At 40.9% G+C, this 20,970-nt stretch overlaps 1 protein-coding gene across 1 annotated transcript; it reads right to left on the bottom strand.

Annotated features, from left to right (window-relative positions):
• Nucleotides 1-3,072: 3,072 nt before the first annotated feature.
• LOC124136087 lies at nucleotides 3,073-8,503 on the bottom strand. The gene is made up of 3 exons (XM_046501880.2): nucleotides 8,422-8,503; nucleotides 6,745-7,036; nucleotides 3,073-5,456 (listed from the first exon to the last, which is right to left on the bottom strand). The coding sequence occupies exons 2-3, from the start codon at nucleotides 7,034-7,036 to the stop codon at nucleotides 3,823-3,825; spliced, it is 1,926 nt and encodes a 641-aa protein (XP_046357836.2). The 5' UTR covers nucleotides 8,422-8,503; the 3' UTR covers nucleotides 3,073-3,822.
• Nucleotides 8,504-20,970: the final 12,467 nt, after the last annotated feature.

Raw genomic sequence — 20,970 nt, 5'->3', positions numbered from 1 at the left:
AAACCTAGAAACATAAACGGGTCGAACCGGGATTCAAACCCCCAATTATATGGTTCTGGCGTGCCCAAGGGACGTAACTCTGCACAGCGAATCGCGGCGCCTCAGTCGATTGGGCCACCCGTGCACCCTTACCACACTTAGAAGAACATGGGTTATAGTGAAATATTTTGTTGTGGATATAACATGATGTCAGAGGGGTATATCTACAAAACTTTTAGTCATTTGAGCAGATTGTTTTGCTGGGAAATATATAGGGCTTTGTGACCTTTGAGACAATGGCCAAACCTGTTGTGATAAAGTATTTGCAGAAAAAAACAACGCTTAAATTTTGGACTCAAACACGTGTTCTCAGTTTCATCGATAAAAACAACAACATGGAATTAAACTTTAATAAGCTATTTATTCTTCACAACTGACACCAGGCAGTAGCAAAAGGCGTGGCATGTCCCGTGTGTCAGAGACAGAGACCGTTCAGGTATGTGTAGGTTTTGAAGTTTGTTATATGAGTAATATGTGTAAAAAACATCTCCATTTTAATTTTTCACTAATCATAGACAAAATATTGGAATATATTAATTAAATAAATATAAAAAACCCAAGAAAGCAGTGAAGCTGATCATCCAAATCCAGCCGCACCCTGGTATCAGTGTAATTATGATGATGTTAAATGATTGGAACGCAGTGACAAACCGAATCAGTGCCTTCATTTTGGACAAAGCTGTAATAAGGGACCGTTTAAGTCAGTGGGAAGTAAAGGTGAAGTGAATGAGTAAAATTTCACTCACAACAGGACACTATGGCTTCGTGTATAGATAAAAGGCATATGTAGCTTCAGGTATACACATAGGCCATATGTAATTTCACGTATATACAAAATGTCACTATATAGTTTCACGTATATACAAAATGTCACTATACAGTTTCACGTATATACAAAATGTCACAATATCGTTTCACGCATATACAAAATGTCATTAATAGTTTTATGTGTGCACAACACCACTCTGTAGTTTCCTATATACACAACACCACTCTGTAGTTTCCTATATACACAACACCACTCTGTAGTTTCCTGAATAACAAAAGGCGCCATTCCAGCAGTTGCCTCATGTACAAGCAACGCTTCGTGAAAATATTGAATCGTTTTTGAGTTATGCGTTAAAACTACATCTGAACGAAGTCCAAATTTTTGCCTTGGAATCGAAAATTATAAGAAATAAAAATATCATAAATAGCAAGGTTCAGAACTTGTCTTGATTTTTATGCCATGTTTCAGATGTGAACCATTGTGAACAGCTGAAAAAATAACCCTACTCTCATATGTACATATGTTCATATAACTTGTTTACAAATTCCTGTAAAGCAAACACCACCTGTTCCACCCTTGTCTGACGTGTTTACAAAGTTTAAATTGGATATTGAAAAGGTTATGAATGATGCTCCAGAAATTACACACAGTGATAACGCATAGAGGTTTTTAAAGGACATGTAACAAATACGAGGGCGGGCTGAAAAGTTCTAAGCCTAACTGTGAAAGACCCGTACCAAGTCAATGGTTTTCATTTATTTCTCCACATAGTCCCCTTCCAGGTTTACACACTTATGCCAGCGATGCTGCAAGGCCTGGATGCCGTCAAGAAGAAATTTTCTTCAGCCACCCTAAACAAGTCATTCTCAGCAGAAATGACGTCATCATTACTGGGGAAATGGCGACCGGCTAGTTCCTTTTTCATCTTGGGAAACAGGTGGAAGTCCGACGGGGCCAAATCGGGTGAATAAGTTGATGGTCAATTGGTTGGAAACCACAATCATGAATCGCTGATATACCGATTTGTGAACAGGAGCATTGTCTTGGTGGAACAGGACTCCTTTAGTGAGCATTTCCCGTCGCTTGGCTTTGATAGCTTTACGCAACTGTCTCCATAGAACAGCATACCACTTCCATTGATAGGCTGGCCTTTTTCAAGAAGAATCAGCAGAATACCCCTGGAATCCCAAAGATTTGGTTTCTGGTTGAAAATGATGAATCCAGGTCTCATACATGGTTGCAAATCGGACCAAAAACTCATCGGATTCTGCTTCAAAACGGCATAAATTGTCACGGGACGTCAGCAATCTGAAACGCTGATATACCGATTTGTGAACAGGAGCATTGTCTTGGTGGAAGAGGACTCCTTTAGTGAGCATTTCCCGTCGCTTGGCTTTGATAGCTTCACGCAACTGTCTCCATAGAACAGCATAACACTTCCATTGGTAGGCTGGCCTTTTTCAAGAAGAATCAGCAGAATACTCCTGGAATCCCAAAGATTTGGTTTCTGGTTGAAAATGATGAATCCAGGTCTCACCCATGGTTACAAATCGGACCAAAAACTCATCGGATTCTGCTTCAAAACGGCATAAATTGTCACGGGACGTCAGCAATCTGACACGTGTCTGATCCGCTGTCAAGAGGTTTGGCACCCATCTTGCAGAAACTTTTGTCATTCCCAACTCGTTGGTGATAATGTGCTCAACCCTCTCATGAGAGATGCCCACAACACTGGCAATACGTCGAGTGGTCAATCGTCGATCAGCCATCACAATGTGATGTACCTGGGTAATGTTTTCTGGAATGGTTGCTGTTGAAGGCCTTCCTGGACGCGGGTCATCGTCAAGGTTCTCTCTGCCACGTTTGAATTCTGCAGCCCACTTCTTTACAGTGGAAAAAGGAGGGGCATCATCCCCTAAAGTGGAGACCATGTCAGCATGTATCTGTGTTGGATTTAGCCCTTTCAGTTGCAGGTACTCGATGACTGCCATATAGCCAGTTTTGTCCATTGCTGGTGATTTCAATGTGTAGGTTCACAAGATGGTCTGGTACAAAGACAATAATAACACTACAGTTGCAGATCTTACGTCTATGATTCATTAAATGATTGTACTTGTTGGTGGCAAAAGTTTGTTTCAATCCGATTGAGATATCCCACTCAGGCTTTGAACTTTACAGTCAGCCCTCGTGTTAATGAACTAGTGAAAGTTTGAAATGCAACACAAGGACGTGTGCTAGACTTGTTCTCACAGTTCAAATCTCCGTCTGGTGTTTCTGGAAGCGGACAAGATCACAAAAAGACATCTTCCTCATTTAAACTATTCAAACGTCAAAACATTTTTTATATCCTTTTTTGTATCCAGATAGAGTTGTTTAATGTTATAGGGATATTTACTGTTACTTCAACCAATCAGAAACACTATACATCAGTACAAATAACTGATACCAATGAGGACACATCTAAACCAATTCTCAAAGCATCCATGCACTACTATAGCCTCCACAAACAGCTGAACGCTCGTTGTGTTATATATTTGTTCAGCACACGTTGAAGCCTTGGCGAGCTATGTTGTTTAACTGATATCTAAAGGCTTGAACCATACCCAACTATGTGAACAGGTTTCTCATTTAGTTCTGTCACTGTGAGTGAGTGAGTTGGGTTTTACGCTGCTTTGAACAGCATTCCAGTTATATCACGGCGTGTCAGCTTAATGTGGAAGGAAAGCCGAAGTGATGCAGGTCTCAGACGGTATCCCCTTATTGGTGAAACCAAGGAGCACGGGTATGGCGCTGACAAACCTAGAAACATAATCGGAACGAACCCTGTCACTATGCGTTCCTTTAACAAATGTCCTTTACAAATCAGGTCAGATTTCTACACGTGAAAGATCGTCCTCGGTTTAATCACTGACATGGGGAATTACGTTTACAAGAGCCAATCTGGACATTGTCGGTTGTCAATTTTGTATATCTTCAACTGTGCATGGAGATAAAAATTATCTCTATTTTAAAATTCAGCGCCGGCAGAATTTGAATACTTTTACATATCTTGCAGACGTAACATACAGCAGACCGTCACCATCAAGACAGACACCAACAGGATGTTCCAGACCATCCTGGCGTGTGAGGACATCTCTGACAAACTGCCCCGATTGTGTCAGCTGAATCACCTTGTGGGAGCCATAGTCTACAAGCAGGATATCTCCAGTGCTGGTTGTTGTGATACCCCAAGGATATGTCAGAGCTCTGTCTCCTGTGGGAGTGTAGGTGAAAACAGCGGCTCCTTCACTGGTCACAGATACAAGGGATTTTACGTCTCTTTCACTGACTATCAAGTTGTTGTTCCTGGTGACGTGGATGTGGTCTTGATTCCCTATCACCCCCGTGTTGATAGACCTCAGTATCCTCCCTGTCATGTCCAATATGTCCACAGAGTGAGACTGTCTATCTGTACCTGCCGCCAGCTGTGAAGGACTCAGAGAGGCTAGGGCGAAGTACTGCTTGCTTGTTTTGATAGTTGACAGTAATACAGGATCTGGGGTAACATTCACTGTAACTATTTCCATTCTGCTTGGAACACTGACAGCTATCTGAATCTTACATAACTTGGCTATTTGCCAAGGATAATTAGAAAGCAGGAGCTGATTATGAAAGGATTTGAAGTTTGATGTGTAATATGTTTTGAGTATCTTGTTATTGTAATCTGCAACTACCGTTACTTTGATGCCATCAACAGTCAACACTGTGACGTCACGCACCGAAGGATCCTTCCCGTCCCCATCTTCCTTGCAGTCAATGGTGTGATGTAGAACAGGAGAAAACTCGGTGTCACACACATCATGGACGACTTGAACCTCCCCCAGCTGTAGCTCATCAACTGCTTTACTCAGCTTGTCCAGGTCGTGTGTCAATACAACCCTTCCTGCTGCTGGCCTGTTGTCCGTGTCTCTGTTGTCTGGAGACGTCTCACCCATCGACTCATAGACGGCATACATGTCCATCTCACAGTCGGACGTCACAGCATTGGCTGTGAACTCATACTGCTGCTGGTACATCTGTAGCTCGATCTCCTGGGATTGTAGATCTGCTTGTAACGCATGTAATTGTTCATCAGTAGCTTTGTCGATGTCTCCAAGGAGTTGCTTCTCTTTTCTTAAAATAGCACGCATCACTGTTTCCCGTGTCTTTATGACTTGATCTTTGAGGGTTTGTGAATTACTCTTTACATCTTGAATTGTAGATTTTCTCCAGGTTATGTTATTATTAGTAGCTGTCATGTTGATTCTGAGCCGCTCTATTTTGCTTGTCAGTTGTTCCTTCACAAGAGGGGTGGTGCTCTCTATTGTATCAACATCCTTACATGCCCTGTGTCTTATACTGCTGCATATCGTGCATATTGCCTGCTTGCAGTCCTTACAGAACAACTTCACCTTTTCATCTCTGTGGACTTGACACATGAAGCGACGCTTGACCTTTGTTTTGGTGTGATCAGACAAGTGAGCGACTTCATGATCAGACAGCCCTGGCATCATGTTGTGCATCTGGAGACATCCTTCACAGAACACAACATCGCAGACAGAGCAACAAGAAGTGGCTGGAGTTGTCTTTCCTTGTTTTGTACAAACGCTGCACACATGTTCCTCCACAGCTGAAAAGGCAAATGTTCTTGATTTCATTGGTCATAAAACATGATGAGAATCTGACATTATCTAGGGATATAATAACATTAAACATGTTACTTTTGTCATAAAGGTACACGCCCATTATGAAGGCGAATATATCACATAACACATGTTGTAATTAGATATTATTGCTTTAGGAATCCCTGGTCAGTATCTGAGCTAGTGTTTATCATAACCAGAACGGGTGTATAGCTCTATTTAAGTTGGGAGTCCAAAATGACAGGAGAGTCTACAATAAGATGTTTATAAATGTTAACGTTACAGGTGCTTTGTCACAGTGGAGGGTCAGCTCTGCAAATTGCACCGTCTTAATGACAAGGCCAACCATGTGTCCTCATCGATTTGAAAAGATGTCAGAGACCAGATTTATATTAAATAGAAATGCAAAGTGTTTGTTTCTTTCTGTTATAACACGTTTGGTTTATGAAATCCGACACAGACAATAACGATATATGAGCTAACTTCTGTTTTAGTTTCGAGAAACAACCCACATAGCCATTGCTCCTTTGGTTTTAGAACCAATGGAGCTAACAAAAGACCACCAGAGTTTGAAAAGAAGTATAACCTTTCCGGCGCATGGGATTAATTCAATTAACACCTTTTTACATATTTTTGATGGGGCTACCATGCGACATTCTTTGGCCTTGAAAAATGTCAAGCGCGACGACAAATGGTCTATGTGGCATTGTCGCGCTTTTGATAATATTGACACTTTTGCTTGTTTTTGTTAGGACGACAATGCTGACATTCTGGTATTCCACAGAACCGATCTAATATCCATTAGACAAAGAATGTGCTCTTTTGTCTTGGTATTTGCTTTGAACACTTTGAAATAATTATCCACCTCAACACCTTGGATTTTATTGAAAAAAATAAATTGTCCCAGAAAATTCTTCACAAAAACTTATTGTGCTTCTGATATACGCGCAACTAAGATCAACTCCACAGATAAAAATCATAACAATTATTTACTAGCTTGTAAACAACATTTACAAGGAGTGACGAGTAGCAAGGAGTAGGTGAATACATTGTATGTAATTTTACTTAGTTATGGCACTATATGTTTGAGTTACATTAGATTTCATCGGTAATTTGTTTGTCTTTGTGAGATACTTATCCTGCATTAAATCTATTGACATGAAGTCATAATAAGCCATTATATGAGCGAATGCTTGTTTATGTCCGCGTGTGAGTGTGTTTACATATCTCAAACCAAGGTATATTAGTCAGGCAGTACAATAATAAGCTGATTACCCCTTGTGCCGGGTCCAAAGTCGTCCATCAGCCCCTGTATGACATGGCTTGGTTTCAGCTGACTGACCCACTCCTCTACTGGACTGTCAGGGTTGGTCACACTCGTCAGTTGTCTACAGGAGGGACATGGGATGGACTTGGCTTGTACTGCTTCCGGCTGTGTGTAGGTGTATTTCAGCAGACAGGACTTACAGAATGTATGATGACACTGAAGTGTGGCTGGGTCTGTGAACACCTCAGAACAGATGACACAGGTGAGGTGGTTTTCTGTGAGCTTCTTAGCGGTCGCCATCTGAAGCAAATCGGACAGCTAAATGAAGTATAGATTCATGTGTTGTAGACATAATCATAAAACATGTACATGATCGCATCAACCCTGACGTCCAAAGACGTAACATCTTTCCAAGCAGTGAGACGGGAGAGAAAAGGAGACGACACACTGCATTGTATATCTGTGGTGCTGTCTGTGGGTAAAGGGGGGTAACTCTTGTTGTCATACTCTACCCTGAGCAGTGAACATGATGAATGAATACCATGTTTTGAAAACATGATCAACTGTCGTTTCTGTTATGGACCAATTTCCACGAACACAAAGGCATTTTTTATGTTGGTGAAATATCAATAGTGTCACACTCTTTGTCATAGTAGGGTCAGTGGAGGATAAGTTCAATATTTCGTCATAGCAGAGTGACTCTTTATTTCACTATCATATTTAATAAGATACATTTTCATATGAACTTCCATAAACATTTGATAGATCTTTCATTTTGTATTCTGTCCATGGAGGTTCTACAACATATTTAACCACTATGATTCTGTGCTTCGTAAGAAGCAACTAAAACGTGGATTGGATGGCGTGAACACAGCTTTGTGTCACACTTTGTGTCGGAATTACTGCTCATTCTGGGCCGAGACATGACTATTTACAGATAGCCAGGCTTGAACATTGCTGAATGTGGATTATTTATATTCTGACATTGACAAAAACATCACAGGTTAAGGAATATAGGTTCCCCAACAAAATGGGAGTTGCATGGATCTGAATATTGTAAGATATCAAGTGGCGGTTGATTCTTTGTCTTTCAAGGTCACTGGCCACTCTGGACTGTTTGGATTATTTTGTATGGAATGTATTTATTTGGTAAAATCCACGTGAAAACATTAACATCAAACTGACTTCAATTAACTCCTCAACATGTATTTATTGTATGTATGTATTTTCTACTATTTCAATATTGTTTGTTTCCTCACTCACGCACACACGTACTTGCTATTGATCCACCGCACTCCTATATACACATAGACAAGAGGATATATTATACACGCGACATTGTGTGGATGTTGTTCAATGGGACATAACTCTGATCAAAACTTGGACATCACACCAACATCTTGCTTGACGCGAGAAGCTCTCCCAGGTGTTAGTTTACGTTGATAACAATAAATCTTATCATTAATCCGCGATTCAGATTCAGCTGCTAACTTACATGATACAGAAATATATGGATGTAATCATTGTTGACTCCTGTCGCATGCATCGATATAAAACTTTCTGTGTTCAGCTGAAACCGAGGTGCTTGCAGGTTTACATTATAACACAGGTAACGCAGCAATGTACTGTTAGCGAATGTAAAATCTATATTTGTGGATGAAATGTTATCTAACTACGTGACATACCGATATTACGATGGCCGCGTCTCCTCTCTGAAGGCGTCTCACGTCCTGGTTGCTGCCTCGTGTCACGTGACATAACTTAAACCACGTGATCCGTTGACGTCCGTTGACAACCTTATAATAGTTTACACATGTGTTTGTGACCACTCAGAATACATCGTGCTAAAATTGACATACATAGTTTCTCATATTATCTAATGAACCAGAGTATATTTGCAATATCATATGAAAATCACAACTGTTATATACGGTGGCCCATAAGGGACATGGGGTATGATTATATTTGTATCACAAATTGTGTTAATTTGCAAAAGGTTACGATAAAAGTAAGTGAAATATCAAAACATTGAAAAACAGACTCCATGTCCCTTATGGGCCACGGTAGTTATACATGGCAATATATCGTAGTTGTATCATACGGAATACAATCAGTCGTGGTACAACCCGTAACGATAGGAGAAGAGTTGCGTCCCTTAGGATAAACTGGAACAAATTATGTTTGTTCACAACTCGTGTTCGATGATTTTGTCTTTGTGACTATAAGTTGTGTTAAATCCATTAAGTTATGGACTATGGGCGATGGGAAAAGAAAGTATACACTTGATAAATGGATTTGAAATTGTGAGCCCCGTGTTCCTTGTGACGTCGTGTGCACGTCACCTGTGAGATACTCATTGATGTGATGCGTGTGATATTGCCTTTGATTATCGTATCAAATACATCATCATGGAATAACCGTTCCTTGTTTGTGTTATTTGTAGCCACCCTCACATGTGTGTACTTTCTTTAGCCCGGCAGTTAACGGCGGACTTTAAATATAAATAACCCTGGTACAGATAAACTAGTGATCATTGATGTTTGAGAGTACAATACAGAGAGGAAATTAATTTGAAAAAAATCAACTTTGTGGTATAGATATACATCAAGAAGAACACCCAGCACTATGGGGAAAGTGTTGAAGTATGGAGAGCCCTGATCGGCACGTTTGTGACCCAAGTTCACAGGCAAGTGGAAAGATTTCACCTCCACCTCTGTGTCCGCCTTAACGGTGGACACAACAATGGCGTACAGGATTGTGTTGTGTACAACTGTTCTTATCACAACATGGACCACGGGATTGATCACTGCATCATCTATGGAACATGCGATGTCTACACTGGATTCGGTTTCAAAGGTGAGATATGTATGAATGTACAGGACAGAGCAACCTTGTTAAAATACCACAGACAGGACATTATGCATGAAGTTAGGAGACATCCGTTTGTTTCACTGCTATTGGTTGCCGGTGTCATAGATTCGAACCCGAGACATACTAGTGGGGACTTCGCAGGATTGGAATCAGCAATTATACATCAGATTAAGGAATCTGAAGACAGATTATCAAGAGACATACGATCTTTGAGAGAAGAACTTCATTCAATCAAGGCAGAGGTGAACTTAGAACAGAAGTCAGAAGTCAGTGTGAACAGAGAAGAACAGGTTATTCTCAGACAAGATGTTGACAAAGTATCCAACAAAGAAGATGAACTGTATTACTGGTCTGACATTATTTGTGACCTAGATTCCAGAGTAGAACATCAGGAAAGACAGAGCAGACGAAATAATTTGATTGTATTTGGGGTTCCAGAGGGAATAGAGGAATCTTATAAAGTGTGCAAGGAAAAGATACTAGACATATTTAATAGAGCCAGACAACAGAATCCTGCATATGAGGAACTTGCTGATAGAGACTTAGAACGTGCACACAGGATATCGATCAAAACAACAAATAAATCCCGCCCACTTATAGTGAAAATTGCCCATTTGGATGATAAAATCCAAACACTTGGATTTAGGGATACCCTGAGAGAAAGGGGATATGGTGTGGCTAATGACCTAACATATTCCAATCGACAAGAGCTAGGCAGGTTACGTCGTGAGAATCCAGATAAGAGGGGTTCTTTTATAAAGGAGGGATATCTGTGGAGGATGTGAAGAAGGATAGTGAGATGAGAGATAGTCAAGAGACTCCAGAGACACAGACGGGAGAGAAGGGATAGACAGAACATCAGAACATCACCCTCACAAGGACATATACGGGGAGGTTCACACACAGGACCACGACTTCTGAGTTCTCACTCTAAGGCCTGTGACAGGACAGCAACCCACTAGGGATGCGACGAGACCGAGCGTGATTGCAGGACGCCTCATGTAGATCCGACAGATGATGCCGATTATTGTAAAATTTGAGAATAGAATATTTGTTTCCTGGAATGTATCAGGACTTAATTATAAATTAACTGATCAGGACTTGACCGATGATTTAAACTCATTTGACTTCATCGGCATAACAGAAACACGGATGAAAGGTGTAGACATATTAGTTTGATATTTCAAGGATTCAAGCTTTGGATCAAAGAAGCTGAAAAGATATCCAACTTTGGTAGATGAATTGGAAAGTTATTGTGTTCTCTATATAAAGATGTGAAGGTGTGTGTCCGGAACAATGGAGCTATATCGGATACTTTTGTAAGTAGCACGGTTGTCCGACAAGGGTGTATATTAAGTCCCTTCCTTTTTTTCCTTTTCAGAAATGAATTAGCATATTAAATCCAAATAATTGCAGTGATAGAATACAACTACACCCCGAAACTATTAAACGAGCACAATACCTGGCTTGCAAAAGAAAATACATGTATTGGAGAGTTATTGTGACGGGACAAAACTTACTGTAAATATGGATAAAACCAAAGTTGTAGTTTTTAAAAATGGTGGTAAGTATCCAGAAAAGAAAAATGGCTTTATAGAGGGAAGCCTGTAGAAGTTGTTCCATTTTATGAATACTTACCACTTACAATAACTTAGTCAAGGAATGCACATAACATTTCATTGCAAGCCAAAAGAATTTGTGTATGCATATTAAAAGGTTCTGGACAATATTACATATGATGTTTACTTTAAAATATTTGATACAAAAATAAGCCCCATTCTATTGTATGGATCAGAAATGTGGGGCCGAGAACATTTGGATGTCATTGAAAAAGTACAATTATATGCATGTAAAAAGTTCTTGGGTGTAAAATCTAGCACAGAAAACTTAAGGGTATATGGTGAATGCGGAAGGTTTCCCATGTACACTGAAAAGCAAAAGAAACGTCATGTGGATGTATCATATAAATATCTATATTTTCAAATGCTTATATATGTAAGTAAAGACATCGGGGAAAGTCAGTGTTTGACCCACATGAAATTAACAGTCTGGGGAATGTTTTTGCGAATTGTGAATTTGGGGAGGCACCAGAAGACATCACAGCTGGGGGGTTCAAAATCAGTACCTGGTGTGGCCACCACGGGCGTTGACTACAGCCACACATCTCCTGTACATGAAGTGGACTAGCCTGTTGATGAAGGCCATTGGGATATGGGCCCATATCCTCAGGAACGCTACACGCAGTTTTGCTGCAGTTGTCGGCCTTGGGCGTACGTCGTTGAGTCGGCGTTGGATCTCATCTCACAAGTGTTTAATGGGATTCAAATCCGGACTGAGGACAGGCCAAGGCATGATTTGGATGTTGTGATGCTGGAGGAAGTCCCTGGTGACTCTGGCAGTGTGTGAACGGGCGTTGTCCTTCTGAAAGGTGTAGTTTTGATGACGGGCAAAAAAAGGCACAATATGGGGTCTGAGGACTTGGTCAATGTAGCAGAGAGCTGTGATGCCATTTCCCCTGCCTGGACCAATATTCTGAAAGACCACAGGTCCCACTCTCTGGTTCAGTCCGATTCCACCCCAAACCATGATGCCTGGGCCGCCCCACTGGTCTCATTCAATAACACAAGCATCAGCATAACGTTCGCCCCTCCTTCGCCAGACCCTGACCGTGCCATCCGCCGTTGAAACACAGTAGCGACTTTCATCAGTGAAGATGATTCTTCTCCATTGCTGTTGACGCCAATTTTGATGCTGCCTGGCACATTGCAGTCGGGGCTGTCGGTGACGATCTCTCAGGATGGGTACACGAGCAGGACGGTGGCACGAGATATTGTTGGCAGTTAGGCGACGTCTAACTGTACGATCACTCAAGGCACGCTGGTGGTTGCCAATGGTTTGCCAAGCTGGCGGTTCTGCGGATGTTGGCGTATCATGAACCGATCTTGTTTGGAAGTAGTGACTCTAGGACGACCACTACGCGGTCGGTCGTCGGTGGTGTTGGTGGTGTTGTGGCGATGTTGTAAACGATATATCGTTCTGACGTCGACATTGAATGCATTTGCAACGACCTCTGCACTCTGGCCTGCTTGCAGTCTTCCGATCGCTTGTTGTCTCTCATTTCCTGATAATCTTGGCATGGCTGATGAATCGAAATAACGAAAGCCAGCTTAACAGTTTTGGGTGTCTTTTATATATACCCATACCATCCACGATATGCACGTGCATCATGTTTTTGACAAGACTTTTCCGCAACTGAGTCCCATTGCACTTTTGTAGGCTGCGTTTGGGCAAAGCACTCCATTTTAAACTCAATTGTTAAATGGACTTTAAGGCAACAAAAAGAAGCAGTAGAACGTTAAATGAGTTTATTGACCACAGAACATGTAACTGCCAGTGTCTGTTAAGTTTTATCATTATTTTCAGAAGTGACGTTTCTTTTGCCTTTCAGTTTATATCTATAGTTACTTATGGGCCAAGTTATTAGATATGCCATCTTCAAGATACCCTAGAACATGTTAGGATATGATGCTTCTGGGAATCAAAATTGGGTATCAAAAGTTAAAAACATGTTATACGAATGTGTATATGGTTCACTTTGTTCACACCCTCTTCATATTCTGGGTCGTACCATGGATAGACCCCAGTGTCACAACCACAAGCATTGCGAAGACGGTAATAAAATGATCGAGTAACTCCATCATGTCGCTTAAGATACTGCGTTTGTGCCAAGGCTGGGCATCCACTGACAATGGACAGTCTCATTAAATTCATTATATAATCTACATTTCATATTTACATTTTGATGCAAAATCACACACTGACGGTTTCGAGTGGGAAGTGTCTGGTCCTGAGCAGCAAACAGAAAGCCTTCTGTTTCACATACACAGGCCAGCCAACTTTAATGCAACGTCTGTTGTCAAGCATGTTATTCTATGGGCAACAGAGTATGTGATTCATATGTGGCGGGAAATTTGAAAATATTTTCTTATTTGGCATTAAACTGACGCGCAGTACTTAAAGTGACGCGCCGATGCCCGAGAAACATTTCCTCTTTAGCCTCACACACAGTCACAGTGAAATTAAACTGTTTCTATTGGAAGGCACCACGTGACAAAGTTCGCAGTCAGTTTTGCTTTAAATACGTGAATGATTATTGAAGCTGCAGTTGCAATAATCAAAAATACTACGTATGTATGTCGTGGATAAACTTAATAATATTTGATTGAAGGTCCAGTGCTGAGTATATGTCTCGCCACAGAGTGCGTGAGTTGGGTTCAACACCGCGCTATATAGTATTTCAGTTATATCACGGTGTGTCTTAGAACTTGTTTTCACTTTGATGAAATCCACGAGCACGGGAATGGTTCTAACAAACAAAGAATAATAGTAACTAAGCGACTCGGTGAATCGATCCCACGATCATATTGCCTTGGCTGTACCAAGGGATGCAACTCTCCATCGTGAAATGTGAAGGTCAGAACGACGAGGCCACCCGTGACCGACATGTTTCAATAAGGGAAAGGCTATTTCATATGACAAAATAACTTTGTCGAGCTTGCCGATACATGTATCAATTGCTAGATATAGGCAGGGATCGTTTATGTTGTGAGATGATAAAAAAATATCAGAGAACATTTCGTTGCTTTAATATCACATAAACCAACAAAAAAGCACCACTGTACAGCATCTTTCAACCGATTGGAATTCTGCCTTGTGTATAGAAAGTAAATATTTAGAAAGCAGAAAATATGTGTGGTTTTGCTGAGGTATCTCCAATATACATCTATCAGTCAATTATATAAGCTGTAGCAGGATCCCGAGGGGTACATAGGGTTTTATGCGTCCTGTGTTAGGTTTTATACCACGAGCCGAGGCATGCACCCCCAGTGATCCCGCTACAACGAATTTATCTTATCCTCATGTTTTAATATGATATTGTTAAAGAATTAAAACAAATTCAAAATTGATAGAAAACAGCTTTCGATTGAGCTGAGGTTAACCTGCGCTATGTCACTTGACTTTCATTGACTCGGGAATATAAAAGAGTTATTCTACCCCCAAGGAATCCACATGCAGCCTGACTTGCTCGTTGCGGGGTATAAGGGATTAATTAACCCGCTGAGTAATTATTTCCCTTTTAGGCAGGACACATGGTATTTTATCAAGACCACGTGGACCAATCAGATCTCATCATTCTGACATGGAGGTATGATTATTATTTTTATCGGCCACTCAATTTCAGGGTCAGTTCCCACAAGACACTAATTTATGGCAATATATCTTTGAAGCTATCTCCGTCGTTGTAGAATACTTACATAAACAAGTATCTCACCTTACATTAAAATACTAGCTTCTGTTTGGTTACGGAGCGGGCAATTATTTTCCATGTGTGTTGCCCGCTCATGTACCCAGCTAAGAAATCAATCGGAACACACCATAGGTAACTAAGCATATCTCGCATAAGTATCGTTGAGCTGAAATTAACCGTTATTAACTTTATTCGAATGCATTGGGTAAAGGGAAGTAACTCGTTTCGTTTACGTCGTCTGCCATCTGTCAAAATGGCGGATTCAAAGCCTTTTTTAACAGAGTGAAACTTCGGACATGTATTCAGGGTCTGTTTGAATGAATGTCGATGAGATATATTCGTTGTCTATATAGCCTGTGCGTGAGCCTAGGAACCCTCATCTGGGACATAGACTTACACACAGGGTACATAACACCACATGCCCCTCAGGATTGGTTGACATGCCATATCAGATTTCAGGTGTTGTATATTTCACGCAGGTGTTCGCCAGCACTGTCACGTGGTGTCGTGATAACGAATGTAACCAATCAGGGGGCACTTCCGTTGCACGAGTTTGTGGTGCGCGTTAATTCCAGACTCCTTGAATAGAAGCAGACGTCATACTGGCGTCCATTTATTTCAAACAAAGAGGTAATAATTAGTAAATAATTTATTTATAACCGAAATGAAAACGAGCTAAGATACATATTTATGGATATTCCTCCTATAAATAACAGGCTCTACCAATGAACGTTTTTCGGGAGAGAAATGTTTCATGACGTGAATTATGAAGGCTATCCACGGCGAAACCTCATTCAACGTGATTTCTTGCCCAAGGGAACGTTGAAGGTAAGTGCACGTTGGACTGTGGACTAAACAACATCTTCGTGGCTAGAACGTAAATAGTACATTCACAAATTTCCCATTCCGTACGTGAATACAGACACAGGAAGATCCGGGTAGTGAATACGTCTTCAGCAACCCATGCTTGCCGAAGTGGCGACTATGCTTGTCGTATGAGGCGACTATCGGGATCGGGTGGTCAGGCTCGCTGACTTGGTTGATGCATGTCATCGTATCCCATTTGCGTAGCTTGATGCTCATGATTTCAGTCCCTGGATTGTCTGGTCCAGCCTCGATCATTGAAAGACCGCCAACGTACTGCTGGAATATTGATGGTTGCTGCGTTAAACAGCAAACAAACAAACAAAAATACATAGTACTAGAGTAAGTTTGCATGGCAGATTGGTCATAGGAATATGAAGAAATATAGCTCGAATATTGCCTAGTGAGGCGTTAAACAACAAACAAACAAACAGACAAAACGTGAATTCATGTGTATTCCACGTGGAGGACATGGTATATGGTATGAAAGTGAATAGTACTTTGTTTTCTGGCGGTATTGTCAAGCGTTCCTCTGAAACCCCTTTAATGAATACGGCATATCGATAATGATAAGCCAACCTTACTCTCCGGGCGTGATGTATGTAGCGTTACAGATGAGGAAATGATCCCATGACAACGCAACATAAACTGTATCGATAACTTTCATCAACTTTATTTCAATGACCTAACGTTTCAGAAAGATCTTAAAAAATTATATAACGTTAATATTCACATTTTTAAAAGCGAATTGCAGCCCTCGATACGTGATTAATATATAGTTTGTTGTACGTTGTTAAATAGTTAGTGATGTGTATAACAAGTATCCTCAAGCAAAATCTGAACTAGTATCGTAAATATTTTCCCTCTTGTTTATATAATACACTTATTGGAATCATTATAATTTTGACAAGAGTCTACCCGTGAATAGCCTGGGTAGAAAAGGTCTTCAGCAACCCATGCTTGCCGTAAAAGGTGACTATGCTTGTCGTAACAGGCGACTAACGGGGTCGAATGGTCAGGCTTACTGGCTTAGTTGATGCATGTCATCGATGCCTAATGCGTGGATTGATGCTCATGATATCAGTCACTAGATTGTTTGGTCCACCGTCATATAGCTGGAATATTGCTGAGTGCGGTGTTAAACAACAAACCAACCAATTCACAAGCGTCACTGAATGTCTGGTGCAGCTATTCATGTATTCACAACACAGCACTACAGTTCCGTGTATACACAACACCACACTACAGTTTCATGTATACACAACACCACACTACAGTTCCGTGTATACACAACACCACACTACAGTTTCATGTATACACAACACCGCACTACAGTTTCGTGTATACACAACACCACACTACAGTTTCATGTATACACAACACCGCACTACAGTTTCGTGTATACACAACACCACACTACAGTTCCGTGTATACACAACACCACACTACAGTTTCATGTATACACAACATCGCACTACAGTTTCGTGCATACACAACACCACACTACAGTTCCGTGTATACACAACACCACACTACAGTTCCGTGTATACACAACACCACACTACAGTTCCGTGTATACACAACACCACAATACAGTTCCGTGTATACACAACACCACACTACAGTTCCGTGTATACACAACACCACACTACAGTTCCGTGTATACACAACACCACACTACAGTTCCGTGTATACACAACACCACACTACAGTTTCATGTATACACAACACCACAATACAGTTTCATATATACACAACACCACACTACAGTTCCGTGTATACACAACACCACACTACAGTTTCATGTATACACAACACCACACTACAGTTCCGTGTATACACAACACCACACTACAGTTCCGTGTATACACAACACCGCACTACAGTTCCGTGTATACACAACACCGCACTACAGTTCCGTGTATACACAACACCACACTACAGTTCCGTGTACACACAACACCACACTACAGTTCCGTGTATACACAACACCGCACTACAGTTTCATGTATACACAACACCGCACTACAGTTCCGTGTATACACAACACCACACTACAGTTCCGTGTATACACAACACCACACTACAGTTTCGTGTATACACAACACCGCACTACAGTTTCGTGTATACACAACACCGCACTACAGTTCCGTGTATACACAACACCACACTACAGTTCCGTGTATACACAACACCACACTACAGTTTCATATATACACAACACCACACTACAGTTCCGTGTATACACAACACCACACTACAGTTCCGTGTATACACAACACCACACTACAGTTCCGTGTATACACAACACCACACTACAGTTTCGTGTATACACAACACCACACTACAGTTCCGTGTATACACAACACCACACTACAGTTTCATGTATACACAACATCGCACTACAGTTTCGTGTATACCCAACACAACACTACAGTTCCGTGTATACACAACACCACACTACAGTTCCGTGTATACACAACACCACACTACAGTTCCGTGTATACACAACACCACAATACAGTTCCATGTATACACAACACCACACTACAGTTCCGTGTATACACAACACCACACTACAGTTCCGTGTATACACAACACCACACTACAGTTTCGTGTATACACAACACCACACTACAGTTTCATGTATACACAACACCACAATACAGTTTCATATATACACAACACCACACTACAGTTCCGTGTATACACAACACCACACTACAGTTTCATGTATACACAACACCACACTACAGTTCCGTGTATACACAACACCACACTACAGTTCCGTGTATACACAACACCGCACTACAGTTCCGTGTATACACAACACCGCACTACAGTTCCGTGTATACACAACACCACACTACAGTTCCGTGTACACACAACACCACACTACAGTTCCGTGTATACACAACACCGCACTACAGTTTCATGTATACACAACACCGCACTACAGTTCCGTGTATACACAACACCACACTACAGTTCCGTGTATACACAACACCACACTACAGTTTCGTGTATACACAACACCGCACTACAGTTTCGTGTATACACAACACCGCACTACAGTTCCGTGTATACACAACACCACACTACAGTTCCGTGTATACACAACACCACACTACAGTTTCATATATACACAACACCACACTACAGTTCCGTGTATACACAACACCACACTACAGTTCCGTGTATACACAACACCACACTACAGTTCCGTGTATACACAACACCACACTACAGTTCCGTGTATACACAACACCACACTACAGTTCCGTGTATACACAACACCGCACTACAGTTTCGTGTATACACAACACCACACTACAGTTCCGTGTATACACAACACCACACTACAGTTCCGTGTATATACAACACCACACTACAGTTCCGTGTATACACAACACCACACTACAGTTTCATGTATACACAACACCACACTACAGTTCCGTGTATACACAACACCACACTACAGTTCCGTGTATACACAACACCACACTACAGTTCCGTGTATACACAACACCGCACTACAGTTCCGTGTATACACAACACCACACTACAGTTCCGTGTAAACACAACACCACACTACAGTTCCGTGTATACACAACACCGCACTACAGTTTCATGTATACACAACACCGCACTACAGTTCCGTGTATACACAACACCACACTACAGTTTCGTGTATACACAACACCACAATACAGTTTCATGTATACACAACACCACACTACAGTTTCATGTATACACAACACCACTCTACAGTTTCATGTATACACAACACCACACTACAGTTTCGTGTATACACAACACCACACTACAGTTTCGTGTATACACAACACCACTCTACAGTTTCATGTATACACAATGCACACTCTATAATTTCCCGAATAGCAAAACGCACCACTCTACCAGTTGCCTGATGTACAAAGCTTTCTGAAAATATTGAACCGTTAAGAGTTACAATTTTTTGCCTTGGAATCGAAAACTGTAGGAAATAAAATATCATAAATAGCAAAGTTCAGAACTTGTCTTAATTTTTATGTCACGTTTTAGATGTAAAATATTGTGAACAGCTGAGAAATATACCATACTCTCATTTGAACTTATATCCGAAGTGTTGCCTTGGAAACGATCATTTCTGTAAAGGAAACATCACATGTTCCTTCCTTGTTTGATATTGAAAAGATTATGAGTATACTCCGGAATTGAACCGAATTGTCCACATGGGTCGACTTACTGTTTTGAAAAGGCAAACAGTGTAAACTTTACAACTTCCTGAATATCAAGGAGACATCGCACGTGTGAAGGACTGATACGCAGTGGAAGTCTAAAATATATAACTCAACAAAACTTAAAGTTAATGTCTGTTTAATAAGTAAAACACAAATTTACACCATATTTGAATTGACCCACGATTTCAGAAACAATTTCTAAAATAACTATTTACCACGATTTGTCCTTATTTGACAATGTTTTAGTCCTTATTTGACTATATTTCAGTCCTTATTTGACTATATTTCAGTCCTTATTTGACTATATTTCAGTCCTTATTTGACTACGAAAAAACCCTTATTTGGTTTTATTAAAGTCCTCATTTGACTTTAATTCCGACCATTGTGCCCTGATTTGACACTGTCAGAGGCAGCCACCGTCTACATGGCTGCTCTCTACCAAGCATGACTGTTCAAGTGACAAGGCTAGGGACAGAGTTCCCCGCCGCACACATTTGCGCATGCAGCCCGTGCGCCACGTGCTGTCCAGAACACCACACTTTAACAAGTGGTGCGTTCGCGCGAATGTTTCTGAATGATTTGTCATCCTTCTGTTCATTTCCCCCCACTATGATAGTCCAATGTCTATCATAATTCTACAATAATCATAACACAATTTTCCAGCAATAAACATTGACAACAATCACACGTTAATGTTCAATTTTCTGAAAAAGAAACAATTAAAGTTCAATTAAAGTTCATCATGAAAAAGAAACACTTTTTAATCGCACGATCACAAATGTAATCTGAAGTCCTTGAGAAACACAAACATTTTCCTGTAAATGTCAGTAATCAGAATGTCCTTTTCACTCACGTATGTCCTTGTTCCTCTTCTATATCTGTTTTCTTTTGATTTCTTCATCCTCTTCTGTTCAGTCCTCTGTATTGTTCATCTGTCCTTCCCATTTCAT

The sequence above is a fragment of the Haliotis rufescens genome, unplaced genomic scaffold (assembly GCF_023055435.1).
Source record: "Haliotis rufescens isolate VD_foot unplaced genomic scaffold, xgHalRufe1.0.p SCAF_44, whole genome shotgun sequence".
Lineage (NCBI taxonomy): Eukaryota > Metazoa > Mollusca > Gastropoda > Lepetellida > Haliotidae > Haliotis > Haliotis rufescens.
This window is presented reverse-complemented; position numbering and strand designations above follow the sequence as displayed.